A 22,637-nucleotide genomic window follows, 5' to 3' on the forward strand; every position below is an offset into this window, starting at 1 on the left:
CATCCATACAGGGCTGGGGGGGGGGGGTGCTCTGGAGCTGCAGACACCGCATGCAAAGTGGCAACTGCAGCCTGGAACCCAGATGCGTCCCGGCCTTGAATATGCTTATCCAACAGCATGAGCTGCAGGTCTCTAACCCTATAACCCTTCCTTATGGAGTTTCCATGTGCCAAGCCCTCCATGGTGCTGAGCCCCCTGAGTGGAAGGACCGCCTCTCCACCCTCACCCCACCCCACACACACACACACACCCCATGTCCTTCCACGACCACCCTGCCAACAGGCAAAACTGACCAGTGCCCTGATTCTTCCCCCCGTCCTGCCCTGCTCCCTTTCCGTACTCCAGAGGGCTCTTCCGCACTGGACAGAAAGGCCTCACACACACACAGCTGCTTGGGACTGTGGCCAGTAGGGCCCGTGGCAGGAAGGATGCTACTTACGTCACTCCTGTACGTGTGGCTCCGTGGGTCCTGCTCTCGGGCTTCCCGCCTCCCAAGGTGGCTCTCCCCAGGGGCCTCGCTTGGTTGACGGTCCTCACTCGCCTGGAGCCCCAGTGAGAAAAGCGGGCAGCAGCGAATCCACGCGTCAGGGGCTGGGCTCTGCTGGGCTCCTGCCTGCCGTGGGCCCGATGGAAGCCCCAACCGCAATGGGCAGATTCCCTGAACTGTGCAGCCACCCGGCAGCCACAAGGCTCCTCAGGGCACCCGGGCCGAGGTCTCCCCCACACGTCGGCGGGGCGGAAGCCACAGAAATCGCTTCTGCTTTATCATTCAAACCAACCATCTCTTTGGTAGGACTGTCAGCCGCTGGTCAGAGGAGCTCTCCCTCCTTGGCCAGGCAGCTTCCAGGTTCATGTGGGGGTGGGGGTGGGGGTGGGGATGGGGAGGGAGCGGGACAGCGCAGCTACGCAGCCAGAGCTGGTTTTGCTCCCTACCCATGGCTGCCCACACCGGGAATGCCTCAGAGGCCAGCCCCTCCCAGGCTGCTTCTGCCCTCTCCTGCACCATCACTGCTCCTGCTCCCAGCACTCAAGAAGGCCACAGCTTCCCACAGTGAGCCAATTTCTTTTGGGGGGGTCCCCTCCCCCTCCCCAGGGCCATTCCAACCCAGATCCACACATTTTTCACGTAGACAGGAAACACCCACCCTGTCCCCCCAAGAACCAGGGGGGGGGACCAGCAAGTCAACTGATGAGCCAAGCCCCAGCCAGGAGCTCTGCCTCTGCCCTGCCCCTGGCAGCCCAAAGCCTCTGCTGCCCCGTCCACATGGCCAGCCAGCAGATCCCCCTGGAGGGAGGAGGCCTGGGTGCTCAGCCCAGCACACAGCACACAGCACACAGGCCAGGAAAGCGGCTGGGATGGCACTTCAATGCTGATGTGGCTGCCAACCCCACTCCCAAGCCCCTCAGCACCCCAGCACTCTGGTGCCCACAGAGCGTGCTTTATGAGCACTTAGCATTTCACAGGGCGATGGGCAGCCAAGAGAGCCACGCCGGGCAGAGTCGGCTTGCAAGCAGCTCTCTTACACTCTAAACGGAACAACATCTTGTGATCCTTGTAACCATTTAGTCAAGACGAGCTGCTGATCGTTTCACAGCTCCGTCTCTCATTCATCTTTTATTGCTCTGCCACTTCCTTGATCTCTCTCTGTGCCACGGCAGCTCTGAATCCAGCACAGGCAGCCTCGCAGCCACACCTGACCCCAGGCACCAAGCCCCTTGCCGACGACGTCCCACTCAGACTCACAGGGCCCCCGCGGAGAAGCAGCTGAAGCCCAAGGGAGGGCTCAGCAGCAAGGAGAAAGAGCTCTGGCCCTGGGCTGCCAGGAGCAGAGGAGGGACAGGCAGCGATTGGGATATCCAAGCCTCAGGGGCCAGCAAGTGCATGAAGGACAGCTCCTGCTCCCACACAGCTCTCCCTAAGAACCGCAGACTGCGCAGCTAAGGTATCTCGCTCTGAGACCTGCTCCAATGTGGAAGGCCCCAGTGAGCTCCAGCCATTCCAAAAGAAAGGCTGCCCCTACCCTGAGCTACTGCCAGCAGGCCCTCAATGCTCCAAGGCAGCAGACGAACGCTGGGAAAGGGGGGCAAGAGACTTTTGCACAAAACAAGCCTTCAGCACCCTTCCCAAGAGGGTGTCCCAAAGGGGAGGCAAGGCAGTCCACCCAGCATCTCCCATCTCCTCCAGGATCCAGCCATTGCTGCCCCTCAGGTCAACCCAGCAGGCACCAGACACGGATTTGGGAGTGACCTTAGATGCCTCACTAACTCTGACCCCAGGCTCAGGTCAGAAAGGTAGCCGGCCAGGCATTCTTCTACCTTCACCAGGCTCGGCTACTAGCGTCCTACCTGTCTCCTGACCACCTGGCCACAGTGATCCATGCGACAGTCACCTCCAGAATAGATTTCTGTAACTCACTCTACACGGGCCTACTCTTGCGCCTGATCCGGAAATTACAGTATGATCTGTCAACCAGTTATCTGCCTGACAGAATTAGGATCCGTACCGCAAGAGCCTCTTGTGGCGCAGAGTGGCAAGGCAGCCGCCTGAAAGCTTTGCCCATGAGGTTGGGAGTTCAATCCCAGCAGCCGGCTCAAGGTTGACTCAGCCTTCCATCCTTCCGAGGTCGGTAAAATGAGTACCCAGCTTGCTGGGGGGTAAACGGTAATGACTGGGGAAGGCACTGGCAAACCACCCCGTATTGAGTCTGCCATGAAAACGCTAGAGGGCGTCACCCCAAGGGTCAGACATGACTCGGTGCTTGCACAGGGGATACCTTTACCTTTACCGCATTTTACCAACTTGTCCACAAGAATATCATGTGGAATCTTATCAAAAGCTTTACTGAAATCCAGATAAACTATGTCCACAGCATTCCCCTGATCCAGCAAGAAAAAAATAACTTTCTCAAAAGATAGTCACTTTCTGGAAACCCATACTGACTCTTAGAAATCACAGCTCTCTGTTCCAGTTGCACAAGTACTGACTGTTTCATGATTTGGTCCAAACTTTTGCCAGCTACTTGATGTCACGCTGATGGGTCAGTAGCTACTTGGATTCTCTTTTTTTCCCTTTCTTGAAGATGGGGACAACATTTGCCCACCTCCAATCATCTGGCACCTCACCTGTTCTCCAAGAAGTGTCAAAAAAACTGGACACAGGTTCAGAGATGACATTTTATAGTACCCTTGGATGCAGTTCATCTGGCCCAGAAGACTTTATTTCCTTTAAAGAAACTAGGTGTTTGTGGATTGTCCCAACAGTGATCCTGGGCCACCATTCCCGTCCCTCCTGTTTTGTTACGTTTTTGCCACATTGATCACTATTTCCCTCACAAGAGAAGACTGAGAAATAGGAGTTAAGCAGTTCAGCCCTCTCTTCATCATCTGTTATAATTTCACTTTCTTGTCCTCGCAGTGGTCCTACCATGTCCCTACTCTTTTTCTTATTTGAAATATAATTAAAGAAGCCTTTTTTGCAATGTTTAGCACTTCTTGTTAGCCTAAGTTCATATTGAGCTTTAGCTTTTCTCACCCTGTCCCTACAATTACTGGTTATTTGTTTATATTCCTCCTTGGTCATAAATCCTTCCTTCCATTTCCTAAATGACTCTTTTATTCCACCAAGCCAAACCCTGCAGCTCATCCCACTGAGGGTGGCTGGAAGGAGTGCCTCACATTACTCCAGGGAAGAAGCAAAGAGAACAGACTCAGGGCCACTCAGGGCTGCTTCACGGCGCCAACAGTGCAGTAATTCCCGGCTAATACGCTAAGGGATGTTTAGGGTTTTAAACCTTTTACATCCTAATGCAAGCAGGATTAAGCACAATCCGTAATGCCACATCATTTTCCCAGGAAGCCCAGCTGCCACTATTGCTCAGTTGGGAGGTGACACCCAGCCCCGCCCACCTGGCACCTGGCCTCTAGGCATTCCGGCACCCACTGCGGACATGTCCGAGCCCTGTCTCTGGGCTCAGCGTTCTGGCATCACAGCCCCCTCAGCCCCCAGGCCTTTCCTCTAAGGCCAGAGACCCCAGCAGTGCTGACCCCCCCCCCAGCAGCATCTGGCCATTCCCGCCCTCCCGCTCCAAGCAGCAAAAGCTGCTCTTCCCAACTAGCCATGGAAGACATCACTGGCTCTTGCTGCTGGGCGAGGGGGGGCTGGGTTTTCACTGGAGGGGATCTTGCCTCCTCTGCCCTCCAACTGCATTGGGTCATCGTCCTTCTAACCAAGCTTCAAACGGGGCTGGGCAGAGTAGGAGGATTCGGCCCTATGGTGCATGTTTTACTGGAAACACATTTCCACCCCCAACTAGATTGCTGCATTGGGCAGCTTATAAAAAGCGGGGCACGGGGGGTGGGGAGAGAGAGAGCTGAAATACAATCGACGCTGCATTTTTATCACCAGGAGCGCCACTTAAAAATGGCCACAGACGCAGCAATTCCCTTCCCCAGTAGATTCCTCCACCCGCTAAAGGAGGCAGGGACGGACCTTGGCTGGAAGAGCCAGCTTTGGCAAAGAGGGAGAACGGGAACCTGAGAGACCTTCCTTGCTTGGCAGTGGTGATCAAGGGGACAGCAACAGAGCGGCAGCCGTACCTGGAGACATCTGCCCTTGACCCACTTCCAACTGGCTCCTAGCCCAGACTTCTACGGGAGGCAATTTCTAGCACATCAAGAAGGGGGAAGCCGTCTGTTTCTGGTCCTATCGGACAGCTCCGGTCTTGCTGGTCCAAGGGGACAAAGACATCAGAGAAGCTGCATGGCCAGCTGCATGGTCCCCACCTGTGAAGCAGCACACAACCCGCTCTCCGAGTTCTTCCAAAACATACCATCCCAGGGGCTAGACAACATGCTTGCACAGTCCAGCTTTATGGTCTGACTATGTTGGGTCGCAACCCTAGCGCCGTTTCTGATGAAATCACCTTCATGGCTTATCCAGCCCGCTTATTTCTTAGAATCATAGAATCATAGAGTTGGAAGGGGACATATAGGCCATCTAGTCCCACCCCCTGCTCCACGCAGGCTCAGCACTAAGCATCCTAAAGCATCCAAGAAAAGTGTGTATCCAACCTTTGCTTGAAGACTGCCAGTGAGGGGGAGCTCACCACTTCCTTAGGCAGCCTATTCCACTGCTGAACTAGAATCACAGAATCATAGATTTGGAAGGGGCCATATAGGCCATCTAGTCCAACCCCCTGCTCAACGCAGGATCAGCCCAAAGCATCCTAAAGCATCCAAGAAAAGTGTGAATCCAACCTTTGCTTGAAGACTGCCAGTGAGGGGGAGCTCCCCACCTCCTTAGGCAGCCTATTCCGCTGCTGAACTACTCTGACTGTGAAAATGTTTTTCCTGATATCTAGCCTATATCGTTGTACTTGAAGTTTAAACCCATTACTGCGTGTCCTCTCTTGGGTTTACATGATTTGCTTGTGGGACAATGTCCTTTTTAGACCCACATATGATGGAAGGGGCAGGGAGCTAACACACAACTCTGCCTTCTTTAACATTATGCATGTGCCCTAACCTTTTTTCTCTTGTTCTTGTGCTGGTCATTGTACTTTGGTTCTCAAAACTGTCCCACCCTAGTCCCTTAGAACAGGAAAGCACAGGAACAAGGGGCCCCTTTCCACCTCAGGTATACAGCTTTACCTCAGAGGTTAGGTCACTGGCTCCTTGGTGAATAACAATAAGGCATCAAGTATCATGAAACGGATGGATGTTCTCAAATAAGGAAAGCTGCAATAGATTATTATGAGCCAGACTTTGTTCCAGAGAGAGGTGTGCTTTTTTCTGCTGGGAAACCTTCAGCCTGGTCCATTTCATTCACTTATTACAAACCACGTGAACACGCAGAGAGACCTTGAAGCCTGGGGCTGGAAGTGAAGCTCTGCAGAGGACGTCTTTGGAGGCACCCACCGGCACGCAGCCCTCCCGCCCTGCCTCCCCAGTCTGCCTTGGCCCTCAGTGGGAGCAGCCAGCTCTACTCAGCCTACATTCAGCCTGCCAGAGAGAGAGGAGAAGGCTTTCCTGAGGCAGGTCTAGTCCACAGCCTAGGATCAAGTAATCCTTGGTTAATGGAAAATATGTACTTCGGTTGTGAGTTTTTCCTCTGAAGCAGTTCCTGCTCACTGTCAGAAGCAAGCCCCTCCAGCCAGACTGTTGCCCTCAGTTCTCAACCCAGGCCCAGGCTCTATCCCTGCAACCCTCCTCTTGGCTTTCCTGCCGGGAGGTCTGGAGCAACAGGATAGGGAGGAAATGGCTCTGGCCAAGGGGACATTCCTCTCAGGAAATTCGCCCTACCATAGGCTCAAGATGGCTGATAACCAGCAAGCCAACAGCAGCCAAAATTACAGTTAAAACAAACCCGTCTCGGTTATCGATAACCTCAAACAGGAATTCCCCCTCCCCCAGGACACTTACTGCAAGAGAAAGGTAAAAAAAAAAAAAACAGCCCAGGGTTGAGCTGCAATGAGAGCCAGGCCCAGCCAGGCAGGGCAGAAAGCTGGGAAGACCAGAAGAGACGAATATATCCCAAGAGAAAAGCCCCAAAAACGTTCAGCTTTATTTGGGCCCTGCGATATCGGTAGCTGAGCAGATTCTCTGATCTGTAATTGGCTTAAATAATATCCCCAAAACACTAGTAAGGTATTTTTGAGGCCTCCAGAAATGCACGCAGGGCGCCAATACAATACAAGATACAGCACAGGGACTCTGCCCTCTTCTGATTTGGATGCAATGCCTCTGCTGAGACAGCCCCAGACTGCATTCGCCTTCTTTACCTCCGCATCACATAGTCTGCTGATATTCAACGTGCAGTCCACACGTACCCCAAGGTCTCGTTCACACCCACTGCTACCCAGAAGTGCCTCTCCCATCCAGTGGGCATGTTCCCCATTTTTGTGCCCCAGATGTAGAACCTCTCCTTATTGAATTGCATCTGGTTCTCACTTGCCCACTTTCCCAGTGTGTTCAGATCTCGTTGAACTCTGTCTCTGACCGGCCTGCGGCTGTGACAAGGCCTGTTTGTGCCTAGCGAGACATCACCCAAAAACATGCCGGACTGGACAACCTTTGTGTCGTTTATTTAGCTATGGCAAAACAAAGAGCAAACGCAGCTGGGCTGATGCCCAAAGAACAAGAAGTTCACATAGGGTTGTTATAATGCCTCCATTTCGGTCTGGAATATAACCTGGCCCAATGACACGGTACCCCAACCCCAGGGCCAGCCCACAAGGCCTCAGTTCTCCCCGGGAAACTAGGCTGTATGTCCAGGCCTCCGGGCCAAGAATGAGCTCTCAAGCTGACCTTATGCGAAGCCTGCTCCTTCACCCTCCCCTCCCTCTCAAATTCTCGGAGGTATCCTGCAGGTGCTGCCAAGGAGGCCTATTCCCACAGGACCCTTTCAAACTATCTCGTATCAGGCTTTCTCAGCCATTGGTTTCTCATAGGAATGTTTCAGGGGCTTCTCAATGGTAAAAGTTGAGAAAGGCTTCAACACTCAACAATATACACCGTATAGATCAGCCTATCTGAACTCCATTCCAGAGGAGCTGCTGTGCAGGGCCTGCTCTCTCCTCTCAATGGGGGCTGAGGGTCCGCATCACGCATGCAGGAGCATTTCTCTGCTTCACGGCATAACAAAATGACTATGGGAGATATGACATTCATAGCCAATTCCCAATATAAACAATCCATAACCCAAGAATAGTTTCAGAACCCCGTTGGTGCTACCCCATCGTATCTCCAGAGGTGTTTGCTACTCCTCCCAGCGTGGTGCCACACCTCGCCATCTGCTAAGGCACCACATCAAAAATCACACCAATCAAACACTGCGAAATCTGGCACCCATCCAAACAGGCACCTAAGTTTCCAAACTCTGCCTCTCCCCCCTGTGGACACCCCCCTACTTCTAGCCTGCAAGACAGACAAGTCTGCATTCACCAAGCATTCTCCCACCACAGTGAGTGGCTTCCCACACGCCAGGCTTGGGCCTGAAGAGGAAGTGAGCATCCTCTCTCTGAACAACAGCGTTATGGCCCAGCGGCTTCTAAATGGGATCGGTTGCTCTGAGCTACAAGGAAAAGCAGGGGCCAAGGGCTACTAATGGACTCAGTGACACAAGGTTCTGCATTTCTTTTGAGACCAAAGGCCTCCAATCCCCAACCAGCAACCCTCACACCGAAGGGAAGGCAGAAGGCAGAGCAACCAAGAAGAAAGGCTGAACCAACAATGGCCACATTCACCAAACCCTGCAGCTGAAGCCTTACCTGCATGCCTTCACCTTCTAGCCTCGGTGGACGGATGCTGGAGAGGTGAACCGTTTTGTAGTCGCCGGAGTTGAGTTTCACCACAATGGCGTCTGCGTTAAGCACCTGCATCACCTGAGAAGACAGAGGAAGAGGAGCCCAAGATGAAGGCCTGCCTCCAGTGCCTGAGGCCACTGACCCACGAGCCATAGGCCAGGACATAGCCCCTCCCCCACCCTTGGCCAACAGGAACCACTTGGGGCACCAGCCTCATTGTCCCCCTCCCCTGTGAATGCAGTGGAAGCAACACGCTGTCTTTTCACAGCAGCTGAGTTTCTGAGCAGGCCACACTCCCTCTTACACCTACCCACAGCAAAAGGCCTGTCCACCTGAGCCTCTGCCCTTTTCTGACCAAGGAAGACATCAGCTAGTCCAACCTCCTGCACTGTACAGGGGGAGGGGTAGCAATATATGTTAAGAATCTATATACTTGTGAAGAAATACGAGTACCCGAGCATGAAAGTTCAGTTGAGTGTATTTGGGTAAATACTAAAGGAGTAAGAAATGAGCGTGGTATTATTGTGGGGGTCTGCTATAGACCACCAAGCCAGTCAGAGGACTTGAATGAGATACTCCTAGACCATATTACACAATTTTCAAAAAAGGGGGAAACAGTGGTCATGGGTGACTTCAATTACCCAGATATCTGTTGGAAGACCAACTCTGCTAAAAATGCAAACTCCGTTAAATTCTTAACTTGTCTTGCCGACAGCTTCATTTCCCAGAAAGAAGAGAGGGGAACCAGTGGCTCTGCTATTTTAGATTTGATTCTCATCAGTGGGGAAGAACTGGTAGATGAGGTGGAAGTAGTGGGCACAGTGACCATGTGCTTTTGGAATTTTCAATTGTGGGAAAGAGAAAACCTTTAGTAGTCATATGTATAGAATGGACTTCAGGAAAGCTGATTTTCACTGACTTAAAGGTATGTTGGGAAGACTCCCGTGGTCAGAAAGACTTCAAGAGATGGGAGACCAAGAGGGCTGGGAGTTTCTTCAAAGTGAAATACTGCAAGCTCAATCACAAACAATTCCCTTGAGAAGAAAAGATAGGGAGCCTAAGGAAGCCAAGGTGGCTCCATAAGCAGTTGTCAAATGATTTGAGGAATAAAAAATAGACATTTAGGAAATGGAAGGAAGGCCTTATTACCAAGGATGAGTATTAACAAATAACCAATAACTGTAGGGCGAGTGTTAGAAAAGCTAAAGCTCAATATGAGAGCCAGCTTGGTGTAGTAGTTAGGGAGTGCGGGCTTCTAATCTGGCGAGACGAGTTTGAATCTGCGCTCCCCCCACATGCAACCAGCTGGGCAACCTTGGGCTCACCACGGCACTGAGAATATCAGGTCTCTCTCAGCCTCACCCACCTCACAGGCTGTCTGTTATGGGGAGAGGAAAGGGAAGGCAATTGTAAGCCACTTTGAGACTCCTTCAGGTAGAGAAAAGCGGCATGGCATATAAGAACCAACTCTTCTTCTAACAAGAAGTACTAAACATAGCAAAAAAAGGGTTCTTTGCTTATATTCAAGAGTTGGGACATGGTAGGACCACTGCAAGGACAAAAAAAGTGAAATTGTGATGAAGAGAGGGCTGAACAGCTTAACTCCTATTTCTCCTCAGGCTTCTCTTGTGAGGGAAATAGAGCTCAATGTGGCAAAAACATACCATAACAGGGAGGATCAGAATGCTGGCCTAGGATCACTGTGGGAGCAGTCCATAAACACCTAGTGTCTTTTAATGAAACTAAGTCTTCTGAGCCAGATGAATTGCATCCAAGGGTAGTAAAAGAACTTGTAGTCATCTCTGAGCCTCTGTCCATTATTTTTGACACTTCTTGGAGAACAGGTGGGGTGCCAGATGATTGGAGGTGGGCAAATGTTGTCCCCAATTTCAAGAAAGGGTAAAAGGAGGATCCAGGTAACTATGGACCTGTCAGCCTGACATCTGTACTGGCAGAATTTTGGAACAAATCATGAAACAGTTGGCCCTTGAGCCGCTGAAATGCAGTATAGTTCCGTCAGGCGCATCAATAACTGGTTGACAGATCGTACCCAAAGGGTGCTTGTTAATGGTTCAGCATCCCCTTGGAGAAGAGTGACAGGTGGAATGCCCCAGGGGTCTGTCCTGGGGCCTGTGTCATTCAACATATTTATAAATTAGCAAGAAAGACCATTGCAACCAGGAATGCAATAGGTGCTAGGACCCATGGGACACAAGCAGGCACAGATCTCTCTGTTGCAGCAGAAGCCATAGGAGTTAATTAGGGCTCCTTATCAAGGCTCCTTTGCAGTTTGGGGCAGTCTATGTCTGTGTCTCTCTGCCACAGCAGGAGCCATAGAAGGTAATCAGGGCTTGTTTGTGGTTTAGCGGGGCTCTCTGTGTCTCTCTCTCAGGCATCTGAGAGCAAAACGGCTAGCATAGAATCATAGAGTTGGAAAGTACCTCCTGGGTCATCTAGTCCAACCCCCTGCTCTATGCAGGACACTCACATCCCACTCGCTCATCTACTGTAACCTGCCTTTGCCTTCACAGAATCAGCCTCTCCATCAGATGGCTATCTAGCCGCTGTTTAAAAATGTCCAAAGATGGAGAACCCACCACCTCCCAAGTAAGCCTGTTCCACTGAGAACCCGCTCTGTCAGGAACATCTTCCAGATGTTGAGCTGGAATTTCTTTTGAATTAATTTCATCCCATTTGTTCTCATCTGTCCCTCTAGAGCAAGAGAGAACTCTGCTCCATCCTCCATATGGCACCCTTTTAAATACTTGAAGACGGTTATCAGATCCCCTCTGAGTCGTCTCCAGGGAAGGAGGGCAGGGGACCTATTCCAACTTGGACACCCCGGACTCGTTCCACCCCCCAGACGTTTTCACAAATATTAAGAGGAACAATGGATGATTAGGATGAGGGATTAGAGGAGGTACTTATTAAATTTGCAGACAATAATAAACAGGGGTAGCAAACACAACAGAAGGCAGAATCAGGATACGGGATGACCTTGATAGGCTCGAGAAGTGGGCTAAATTGAATAAAATGAAGTTCAATAGGGACAAATGTAAAGTTCTGCATTCAGGTAAGAAAAACCATAGACACCAATTTAGGTGCAATAAAGCCAAGCAGAAAGAAGAGACCTTTTATCCTATTTTCCTTATTCTGTATAAAGACATTTTGGCCTCCGCCCTACCCTTCCACCCACCCCCAACTGGGCAACCCCCTCCCCCCTCCCGAGGTCAACATTTGGAAGGCTCCTGCTATAATTCACACCAAGTCTGGACTCCTCCCCAATCTCTGCCCTAGAGTTGGAAGGGGCCTTACAGGCCATCTAGTCCCACCCCCTGCTCAACGCAGGATCAGCCCTAAGCATCCTAAAGTCCCCCCTCCCTGGTACGGTTTTCCATCCGTATCCCTCCAATTAAATGGGCTGCAACACAGACCAAGACGCCACTTAATAAATGTTCTTCGGGGGGGGGGGGGTGGAGGAGCAGATTTCTGTCCTCTGCTGTTCTCTGCATCCCCTCATGCCTGGAGTCCCCACTGAGCTGTCCCTTGGCCCCTTTTGCTTGAGACAGTCTTTTGCAGAATCCTAGAGTGGGAAGGGGCCATGCAGACCATCCAGTCCAACCCCCTGCTCCAGGTAGTATCTGGAAGAAAGCTCAGAATCCGTGACCCGGCTGAAGGAGGCCCTGGAAAAGCTCAGAAGGCTCCCAAGCACACAGGGAGAGGACTGCCTCTTCTGGGTCTGGCCCCGAAGCAAGAAGTATTACATGCTCTGGAGCACCTACGGGGACGGGGATTCCCCACCCGCCTCTCCATGGCCTGCCAACAACAGCAGCAGCTGCCACTATCAAGCACTCGGCTTGGGCCCGGTGCCCTTTCCCGCTTGCCCAGCAGCTTGCACCCGCCCTAACCAGCTCTGCTGTAAGCGGAGCCGGAGTGCCCACCAAGCCCTTCCCTTGCCCTCCTCAGAGGCAGAGGGCCTCTGGAACACAGCACAAAGACCGATGCCTACTGACTGAGGCCCCTCCCTCCCTCCCTCCCTCCCTCCCACGGGCGGCTTTCAGAGAGCTCCACTGGCCCGCCAAGGCACTCTGACTTTTCTCCCGATTATCCTTGTCACGGGCCATTCACCGTGAAGCAGAGAGGGACCCAGAATTGATGTTGGGAAATGAGGCCACCCAAGGGCTTTGCAAGGCATCTTCTTCAGCTGCTGGCCTTCCCTCCCTGCTGCGGGAGTCAAGGCACGGAGCCTCTGAGCAAGCGAGAGCCCTGCACGTCCGCAAATGCAGCCGCTGAACGTGCTGCTCCACAGCAAACACCCCCCCATGGACTCCCCCAGCAAGAGTCGGCCCAGCCGGTGGAGGGAGGCCATCACGGCCAGGGCCCAGGGGCAGGGGGGAGAGGGTGGTATCTCTGGGAAACAAAAACTCCTGCAGGGAAGGCTGGGGGCACCAGAGATGGGCTCGCGGTCACAGCTTCCTGAGCCCAAGACCGCCAGGCTCTCCTGCCCCAGCCCAGCCACTGCCATCAGCCCAAATCAGACTTTCTCAACCAGGGTTTCATGATGGCCCTGGACGGGTCGGAGTTAATTTTTATATATAAATATATAAAGTGTGTTAAGCGTTATTGTAATCAGAGTCCAGTAGCACCTTTAAGACCAACAAGTATTTATTCAGGGCATGAGCTTTCGAGTGCAAGCACTCTTTGTTGAGTGCTTGCACTCGAAACCTCTCACCCTGAATAAATCTTTGTTGGTCTTAAATGTGCTACTGGACTCTGAATTTATTGTGCTACTTCAGACCAACACTGGATACACATTTGAACCTAAGCATTATTGGGTCATGTGACCATATATGGTCAACCGGCCCACCCTCTCCCAAAATCCTCCACAATGGGCCTGGAGGGCGGGAGGAGGAGGTGCCCCAGGTGGGTGGGTCTGTACACAGCTCTGCTTCCCAACCCATATTCTGCAGGATCGCGCCACTTCTAGGGTTTCTTGAAGAACGTTTCAGGGATTTCTCAACGGTCGAAAGGTTGAGAGGACAAGCACCATAAGGCTGATGCAGAGAAGCCAGGCCCCCTGGCTCTGCCCCTCTTCACCAAACCAGAAGCTCACCTGAATCAATGGCAAAAAAACTCCCAAACATCCAAGGTTTCTAGAAAGCAGAGGGAAAGTCAGGGTTCAGCCCCCTCCGAAATCTTGGGGAAATTTCCTGAGCATTTAAAATGAACTCTCACAGGGAGGGGCTGTTGGGATGCCCAGATGAGCAGCACAAGAGCTCCATCTAGTGGCCACTTCTAAACTCCCCTTTGGGCAATCCTGGCCAGTCCGGAGTCGCAAACCAGGGAGCGCTCTATGGACCTAGCTGCCCTCTGCAGAAAACGCAGCCTTTGCTGTGTGCCCGACAGTGTGTCAGATGAAGCGGAAGCCCAGATTCTCTCTCTGCAGGGAAGCATCAGACACAAGGCCGGGCAAAGCAAAGGCAAAGGACCACAGCAGCACCAATGGAGGGCGTTTCCAGGTCAGTCAAACCGGATGCGGCAGGGAAGGTGCGCTGAGCTCCAACAAATATCGGGGGACGTGCCACTGGCCAGTCGCCAGCCCTTGCCCGCCTACACTCAGCAGCAGCTCAGCCACAGCTTGGTTCTCAGGTGGAAGTTCAGGGGCCGGCCTCCACAGCCCCGCACAGGGAATCCCTGGCCAAGCTCTCAAAAGGACGCCCCCTCCCCCGCAAGTCTGCTCCACGAGCCACAACAGACAAAGGGGGCTGCAGGTCTCCCCCAAGCCTTGGCAGAGCTTTCATGCCACACAAGTCTGCAGATCCAGCCTCTGCAGCGGAGGTCCTGGCTCTCCAAGGGGCAACAGCGGCCAGCGTAGCAGATGACCCACCTTGGCTACAAACTGCTTGTCTTTCTGGTCCAAGTTGGCTGTGGGAGCCATGTAGTCCCTCCAGATTCTCAGCTTTCGTTCTTTGGCAAACCTGGCATCAGATTGGCACACAGAAGGAGAGGGGGCTTAATAGGGGGGGGCATACATCTCCGAGGCTCTCCCCCACCCACCAGCTGTCCTGCCAGGAGCTCTTTTCAGCTGCCTCCCCTGGTGTGCACAGACTTACAACACCTACCTACAAAATCAGTGCATGTGAGTCCTGAAACCCTCTTGGCCTGGGGGTGAGACTCCATTTCTTTGTTATTGTTGTTGTTGTTATGTGCGAAGTCGTGTCCGACCCATCGCGACCCCATGGACAATGATCCTCCAGGCCTTCCTGTCCTCTACCATTCCCCGGAGTCCATTTAAGTTTGCACCTACTGCTTCAGTGACTCCATCCATCCACCTCATTCTCTGTCGTCCCCTTCTTCTTTTGCCCTCGATCTCTCCCAGCATTAGGCTCTTCTCCAGGGAGTCCTTCCTTCTCATGAGGTGGCCAAAATATTTGAGTTTCATCTTCAGGATCTGGCCTTCTAAAGAGCAGTCAGGGCTGATCTCCTCTAGGACTGACTGGTTTGTTCGCCTTGCAGTCCAAGGGACTCGCAAGAGTCTTCTCCAGCACCAGAGTTCAAAAGCCTCAATTCTTTGACGCTCGGCCTTCCTTATGGTCCAACTTTCGCAGCCATACATTGCAACTGGGAAGACCATAGCCTTGGCTAAACGCACTTTTGTTGGCAGGGTGATGTCTCTGCTTTTTAGGATGCTGTCTAGATTTGCCATAGCTTTCCTCCCCAGGAGCAAGCGTCTTTTAATTTCTTTGCTGCAGTCCCCATCTGCAGTGATCTTGGAGCCCAGGAAAATAAAATCTGTCACTATCTCCATTTCTTCCATTTCTTAGGCTTACAAAAACCCCTCAACTGAAGTCATTCTTCACGTGCTGCTAATGAGGACACCCAGGTCTGTCCACTGCAGGCTTCCCCCCCCCACCCAACCAGGGCCCAACAGCTGAAGCACTCAGGAGAGGGTGGCCGGCCGGCCAGTCAGGAGGTACCTTTCTGCCGCACGCAGCTTCTCAGCTCCTCGGGTGTAGACAGCAATGGACCAATCAACACAGCGCGCAAAGCCTTCCTTCAACAGCAGCTCTGTGATGTTCCCATTCTGAAGCCAGGGGAACAAGTTACCACCAACGTCCACCACTCCCGAGCCCCATTCCAGCCCCACAAACCCCTCCTCTAAGGGCCCAGGCAATTATTCTAGGAAGGTATCACTCACCCAGGAGCCACGGGGAAAACATGGGATGGGATGGGAAGTTGGAAGGTCCCCTACAGGCCATCTAGTCCCACCCCATGCTCAATGCAAGATGAGCCCAAAGCATCTGTCCAGTCTCTCCTTGAAGCCCCCCAGTGAGGGGGAGCTCCCCACCTCCTGAGGCAGCCCATCCCACTGCTGAACTGCTCTTGACTTTGAAAAGGTTTCCTGATACCCAACCAATACGGTTCTCAACATAGTTTACTCTCATTACTGCGGGCCCTCTCCTCTGCTGCCCTCCTCCAAGTGACAGCCTTTCAAATACTTAAAGCCAGCCCCGCCTGTCCTCTTTCAGCCTCCTCTTCCCCAGGCTGAACGTTCCCAAGTCCCTCCGCCTTCCCTCCTAGGGCTTGGTCCCCAGGGCCCAGATCCTCCTCCTCCTCCTCCTCCTCCTCCGCCCTCCTCCATGTTGTCCACCTCCTTCTTGAAGTGTGGCCTCCAGAACTGCACCCAGGACTCTAGTGGGGTCTGACCAATGCAGTTTCGCCGAGACTCCCTCAAAAAAGACTGTAGGTTGAGCCCTGCCAAAGCCCCCCCCCCCCCCGAAGGCAACATCTGCTGCTGCTCCAGATGTCTGTCCCCAGCCCTTCAACAGAGCAACCTGGCTGCAGGAGAACTCCCAGAACTCTCTGGAGGGGGGGGGGGGTGCCAGCTGCCTCCAGCTGCCCTCCCTCTGCAGACCATTCGCCTAGCAAGAGCCAGGCCACGACTCCTTTGCAGTCAGCCCAGCCCTCCGGAACGGCCTCCCCCCAGAGTGGGTACCGGGAGGCCATCCCTCCGATCAGTAGAGAAGGCAGGCAAATTGCCTTGTGTGTGTGCCCCCCTCCCCCCCCACTTCACACTCTTTCCCTGGACACGGACACGTAACCCCCCTCCTTCACACCTCAACTTCTGAGGATGGCTTTGCCCTCACCCACCGCCAACATGCCCCGCAGCAATCCCTCCCTGGCCCTCCAAAGGGAAGGACTTGGGACAGTCAGGGAGGACTCCTGCTCAGACTTCGGAGGGGCCTCTGCAGCCCCCCGGCTACTTACCGGGTGCAGGACAGTGCCCAGGAGGTTCTGGTTGTGGCAGCTCTCCAGGACAATCTGTACGTCTCTCTGCAGTAGACGGGACTCTGTGAAGAACTTGGCTTCGGCTGCAAACGGCTCTGGGGTCTCTGTGCCATCTGCTTCCCGCTTGAATGTGGGGCACTAGCAGAAGATCAGCAAGGTCAGGGCAGGGACCCCTCGGGGCCACAGGCTACGGCTGAGGGGGGACTTCACCAGTTGCTTCTCCTATTCCCCACACACACACACCCCTTATGGCTTTAAACTACTCTAGAGCAAATGCAGCACAGCCTAGGCTCACGTTCCATTAACACAACACAGCAGGGAGACTTAATGCCAGTCAGCCAGAAGACAGCGGAGGACTCTGGGCTGCATCACCCTGCAGAGGTGCCAGAGAGGTCCACTGCTTGGAAGCAGCCATGTGGGCCAGCCCCAGACACCACTAAAAGACCCCACCCTGCCCCATGTCCGAGGAGCTGGCCTCCAGCCTCGAATCCAGAGCCCAGACAAAGGGCAGACTGGGCCACCAGCCCCCCGCCCCTGGTGGCAAGCCACCCATTCCAGCCAGAGGCAGCCAAGGGGCAGGGGGGAGAAGCGTTCGCACCCACCCAAGGGCAGCCCAGGACCCTCACCTTAATGCCAGAGAGCATGACCGTGACCAGGTAGTAGTCAGGGAGGAGCAGGGCTCGCACCACGCTGCCGTCCCGGACGTGTTCAATGATGGCTGCAGAGCAGAAGGAAGGAGCTCAGTGCCCCGCTCCCACGGGGCTTCTCAGCGGACCCCCGATCTACCTGAGCCCTCACCCCTCGCCCTCGCAGGCCGCTCACCATTGACAGGCTTCTGGTGCATGGAGTCGACCAAGTGGCGGGGGTTCTCCATGGTGTACTTCAGGTCACGGACAGTGTGTGAGCCGGTGCCCTCGCTCCACATGCCCTTCTTGGCAGTCCGGGCCTGGCCTTCCAGCTCAGCCAACCTGCTCTGCTCAGGGCTGGAGAAAGGCTTCCATCAGAGGGCCATCCCAGCACACTCCCCACCACCACCACCGGGGCTTTGGCCAGGGCCTGAATCCCAGGAGACAGAGGGATGGGCTGCCAGGCTCCCTCTCAGCCACTGGAACGACTTCCCGTAAAACAGAAGCAGAGGATGCACCAGCCGGAGGGGGGGGGGCTCTGAAGACGGCCAGTGAGCCCCCGCAGACAGGCGAGTCCCAGGAGGACACACGGGGCATGGCAGGGCACGTCCAGGGCCTCGTAGCCAACTTACACAGGAACTGGCAGCCTCCCACAGACCAGCCCTTGGCCATAGCTGTGCTGCTGCACTCCGAAATGGCTGCAGCGGTGGGGGCCTGGGAGCCAGCGGAGCCACGGATGCTGTCTGGAGAAGCCAGAGCCAGCCACCTACACCGGCAGCCAAGCAGTGCTGGGGCCCCGCCTCAATTGCCAAGGGCTGCACCACAACGTGCTCCCATGGAAGACCTTGCCAGCCACCCAGCCAGCCAGCCAGCCAGCCAGCCAGCCCCTCCTGGGCAGAGCAGCAGCTGACTAGCAGGCAAGGGCAGGACTTGGTCGGGAGGCTTCAGCAGGCAAGTCGGCTGTCGACCAGAGCAGACAAGTGACTTGAGGGAGACCACGTGGCAGGAAGCCCAGACCCAGGACCAGCTCCCCAATCCTGGCTGGCTGGCAGCCAGTGGCCTCCTCACCGGCTCTCTTCCAAAGCCTCTCTGCTACCAACATCCTCCTCCTCCACCAGCAGACGGCTGGCTGAGCAGCCCCAAGAGGACTCCGACCGAACAGCTGCTCACATGCAGAGCACCAGGATGGCTCTCCTGCTGGACACGACGCCTGCCGCAGTGACCAATCTGCCTCAGGCCAGCCCCCCATCTACGCTGCCTCGAGTCCTGAGATCCCCACCACCACCACCCCCCGCCGAAAGTGAGGGAAGCCTGCTCAGCCCAAGCTGTGAGCGGGAGGGGAGCCAGGAAGGCAGCCCGGCTAGGTGCCAACTCCTCCCTCACCCAGACCTCTCAAGGTCTCTCAAGGGGATGTCCAGAGGACCCCAAAGCCGTCTCCTGGGAAGGCCCCATGGGAGACGATGAGCCCCAGTCCCGAGCCCTCCCAGCCCCCTTTCCCAGAAGGCAGGAGAGGGCCCCTGCAGCAGGATCCTTCCTGGGCTGGCGAGCAACCTACTTGTTGGCACGGATCCCTTCCCGGCGACTCGCCAACCCCTCCGCCACCAGCGACTCAGCAATGTTCTCCCCCATGGTGTCTGGCAAGACAAGAAAGCAGCGTTCACCGGAGGGTCACTAGGCCTGCCCACAGGCAGGAGCAGCCCCCTTCCCCGACTCTGGCACAGCCCTCAGGCATGCCCCCAGGCCCCGGACACAGCCCCACCACAGGGCAGCCAGATGCATCTGAGCTCATCCGCTCCAGCTCTTCCTTGCAAACAAGGAGGGCTCTGGGATACCAGGCTGCGTTCCCTTTGGGCTCTGGGGGGCTCGGAAGGTCTTCTACTGCCAAGGCCTCCCCCGCTTCCACTTCACCCCTCAAGGGTCCCCCCCCCTCCTGTGCTGGCCACAGTGTGTGAGGTGGCCAGCCAGTATGCATGCCCACTCCTCCTTCCCACCTTGTGCAGCACATGCCATGGGTATCTACCACCATGTACACACGAGGTCACCCACCCCCAAATCCACCCGTTGTTCCCCTCACAGCCCATGAGGACATGCCTCTGTCCAGGGTAACCCAGAGCCTGTCTCGCCCCTCCCCCTACCCACAGGGTCTCCCCCGGGCACCTGTCTGCCTACCCCGGGTCCTCCCTCTCCTCCTTGCCTGAAGTGCCCCTTCCACACAGGCCACTCAAATCCCTCCCGAGGCCCACGGCCACTCCTCGCTGGCCTTCCCCCAGGGTCAAGCCAGGCCAGCCTCCAGCCTCTCTGCAGTGGGAAAGAGCCAGGTGGCCTTGCCTCTCAGGCTCCAGCCCAAGAGCTCAAGAGGTTTCCAGCCAAGAGGTGGCCTCCCTACCCCCCCAACCCCCCCCCCACAATTATACAACCACTTCCTATCACCTTTTAGGAGATGGAGGATGAAGGCTTTAATTGGGATGGGATTCGGTTTGCTTAGTGTGCTGTGAATTGTCATTTTAATTCGGGGGGGAGGGGCCTGTCATGTGTCCCTATGTTCTTAGAAGACAAAGGCAAACAACATGTCCAAAGCCCCAGCCCCATAACTCCCACGGGCACTCCTGCGAGCAAACAGGGTCGCAAGCCGGGGCCCTGCAGGCCTCCGAGGGGCCCTGCTGCATCTGTGCAGGCCCCTTCCTTGGCGCTATGCTTCCTAATTCCTGCACTCCACTAAGTGGAGGCCTTGTTGTCAAGTGTTGAGTGGTCCCCGGTGATAAAAAGTTGTCAAAAAATTGTCAAGTGTTGAGTGGTCCCCGGTGATAAAAAGGTTGGGGACCACTGATGTAAAGGAAAAAGGATCAGAACAAGACTGAACTCTGCCTAAAAGCTCAACAGAGACTCTGGCGAGGAGTCAAAAACAAAGGAAGAAGACAGCCCTGCTAGGAAAAGCAAAAGGCAGCTGGAGAAAAGGAAGACCCAGCAGGACAGGAAGTCCCCAGGGCCCTCCACCCACAAGGCAGGGAACGAGGCCACTGACTCAATGGGCGCCAAGCATCATAAGTCCAGAAATGGGATTCCAGCATTCCTAATCTCTACACCAGCAGGGGCTTTCCTCCAACATAAGGTAAAGGTATCCCCTGTGCAAGCACTGGGTCATGTCTGACCCTTGGGATGACGCCCTCTGGCGTTTTCATCGCAGACTGAATACGGGGTGGTTTGCCAGTGCCTTCCCCAGTCATTACTGTTTATCCCCAGCAGCAAGCTGGGTCCTCATTTTACCGACCTCGGAAGGATGGAAGGCTGAGTCAACCTTGAGCCGGCTGCTGGGATCAAACTCTCAGCCTCATGGGCAGAGCTTTCAGACTGCATGTCTGCTGCCTTACCACTGTGCGCCACAAGAGGCTCCCCCAACATATCTAACCTAAAATTGGAGACCACTGAATAAAGCTCCTATGAAGTGGTTCTCATGAAATAAGCATTTCTGTCAGATGACTATCTAGCCTCTGCTTAAAAACCTCCATAGGAGAACTCACCGCCTTAATGGGAGAGGAGGCAACGAGGGACCCCTTTCCTCCTTATGCCCCCTGCAGAGCGCTTTGCTCTGTGGGTGCAAATTTACTGGAGATCCCCTGCCCAAGAGAGGTTTGCCTGGCCACGACCAAGGCCAGGGCCTTTTCCGCCTTGGCCCCAACCTGGTGAAAGGAGCTCCTGGGTGAGCTGTGGGCCCTGATGGAGCTTGTTCAGTTCTGCAGGACCTCAAAGATGGAGCTTGGGGGCGGGGCTCCTAAAATCTGGGCTCCCCCGCCCTGACCAAGTAAGATCTGGTTACTCCCTATTAACACCCCCACATACACACACACACACAGGATGTTTTATTGCATTCTGGGAGTGAGGATGGGATGTGGTTTTTAGTCCATAGCCAATTTTTATTGTTCTGTTCTTTTGAGGTTTTTACGGGGGCTTTATTGGGAGGTTGTATTTATTTTGACGTGCCATGAGCCGGCTATGGAAGGGGCAGGAAATAAATTAATGACACAGTCCGCAGAAGTGACACAAAGGGCCTCTCTGGCACTGGCACAGGATTGACCCTGTGCATCTCTCCCCCCTTGCATCAGACAAGGCTGCTGACCCTGGGCTGGGGGGGGGGGAGGAACTTCCTGACATCAGGAAACTTCACCTTGGAGGGCTTCCAGCACAGAAGACACTCATTGGGGGGGGGGGTGGCGCTCACCTGCCCAGGATGGCTGAAATCACAGCACAACCAGCTGGGCAGAAAGTCCCCACCAGCCAGCCGTCGGGAGGGGAAGAGAAGAAGCCAGTCAGCCACTTTGGGCTCCCACTGGGGAGGGAGGGAGGCAAGCCAGAGCGATCCCAATAGATCGATGGAAAGCTGCCAGGGCTCAGCTGCTCACCAGTTCTGTGGCTCCAAACAGCACAAAAGGCACAACGGAACTCACCTGCCCCCCACCTCAAGGCACATGTTACACACCACTCACAGCAGAGCAGGCCGGACATGGGGCCCCACAACCAGCCTGACCCACCCTTGCTCCCCCTGACCCAGGAGGCTGTCTGCTCAGATACTCTCACCTTTCCCCAGGTACACCATTCCATACTCCCGGCCTTGCCCGGTCTTGTACTCCACTGTGAAGCAAACCTCCTTTCCAATGAGCTTTTTCCGCAGGAATTCTCGGGCTGGGAACCCCCAGGGCTGTGAGGAGAAAGTAATCAGCTACAAGTAACCTGTGGGCAGAATCCCTGCCAGGCTTCCCCAGACAAGGCCCTGCCCCAGAAGAAACCCCCCCCCATGTGCTACCTCCCCCTACTGGGACAGCAGGAGGAATTTTCCTCTGGCGCTTCGAGGGTCAGCTGCTCCCCTCCCCTTCCCTGCACCACTGGGCAGCCACTGCTACTGACGAGCTGGATTGAAACATCACCAAGAGTGACCCATCACAGCCCAGGGTGACTATTCCCCAGCCATGAGCCTTCACCGTCAGCCCCATCCCAATCAGTTCTTCAGAGGAGCCAGACGTGGGAACAGGCAGGGGGGGCCCAGCCCAGCCCGATGGGTCCCTGTTCTCATCAAGGAAGGCATACTAGGCAGGGGGGCAGGGGGAGACAAGTAGTACAGAGCACCACAGGATCAGCATGGCCCAGCAGCCAGAAGCAGCAGTGTGCCCAGAGAATGGGCAGCAGCAACATAGCAGAGAACACTGGTCTTGCCGCAAAGCCAGCTCAAGGCAAGGAGACCTGGGTACTGCTGAGGCCAGAGGGCCCCCAGCACGATAGCTCTGGCTGCAAAGCCCTCCTCCAGACTTCATCCCACACGCTGGGTCCCTTTCGTCCCAGGAGCCCCTCACAAGATGGCAGGCAGCAGACCTACCGGGCACCCAGCCAGAGCGGCACCCAGAAGTCGCCGTCCTGGGCCCATACACTC

General features: G+C 54.8%; 1 protein-coding gene across 1 annotated transcript in view; it reads right to left on the minus strand.

Moving 5' to 3' along the window:
- The window catches only part of SND1 (staphylococcal nuclease and tudor domain containing 1), a 156,995-nt gene that overhangs the window by 132,367 nt on the left and 1,991 nt on the right, over positions 1-22,637 (minus strand). Inside the window, exons 3-10 of the mRNA XM_077340608.1 lie at positions 21,791-21,911; positions 18,774-18,852; positions 17,415-17,575; positions 17,219-17,310; positions 16,572-16,730; positions 15,281-15,387; positions 14,191-14,281; positions 8,268-8,381 (exon numbers count right to left, since the gene is read on the minus strand). Coding sequence (XP_077196723.1) covers positions 8,268-8,381; positions 14,191-14,281; positions 15,281-15,387; positions 16,572-16,730; positions 17,219-17,310; positions 17,415-17,575; positions 18,774-18,852; positions 21,791-21,911 — 924 coding nt within the window. The remainder of the gene's footprint in view (positions 1-8,267; positions 8,382-14,190; positions 14,282-15,280; positions 15,388-16,571; positions 16,731-17,218; positions 17,311-17,414; positions 17,576-18,773; positions 18,853-21,790; positions 21,912-22,637) is intronic.

This window comes from Paroedura picta, chromosome 5, assembly GCF_049243985.1.
Source record: "Paroedura picta isolate Pp20150507F chromosome 5, Ppicta_v3.0, whole genome shotgun sequence".
Classification (NCBI taxonomy): Eukaryota; Metazoa; Chordata; class Lepidosauria; order Squamata; family Gekkonidae; genus Paroedura; species Paroedura picta.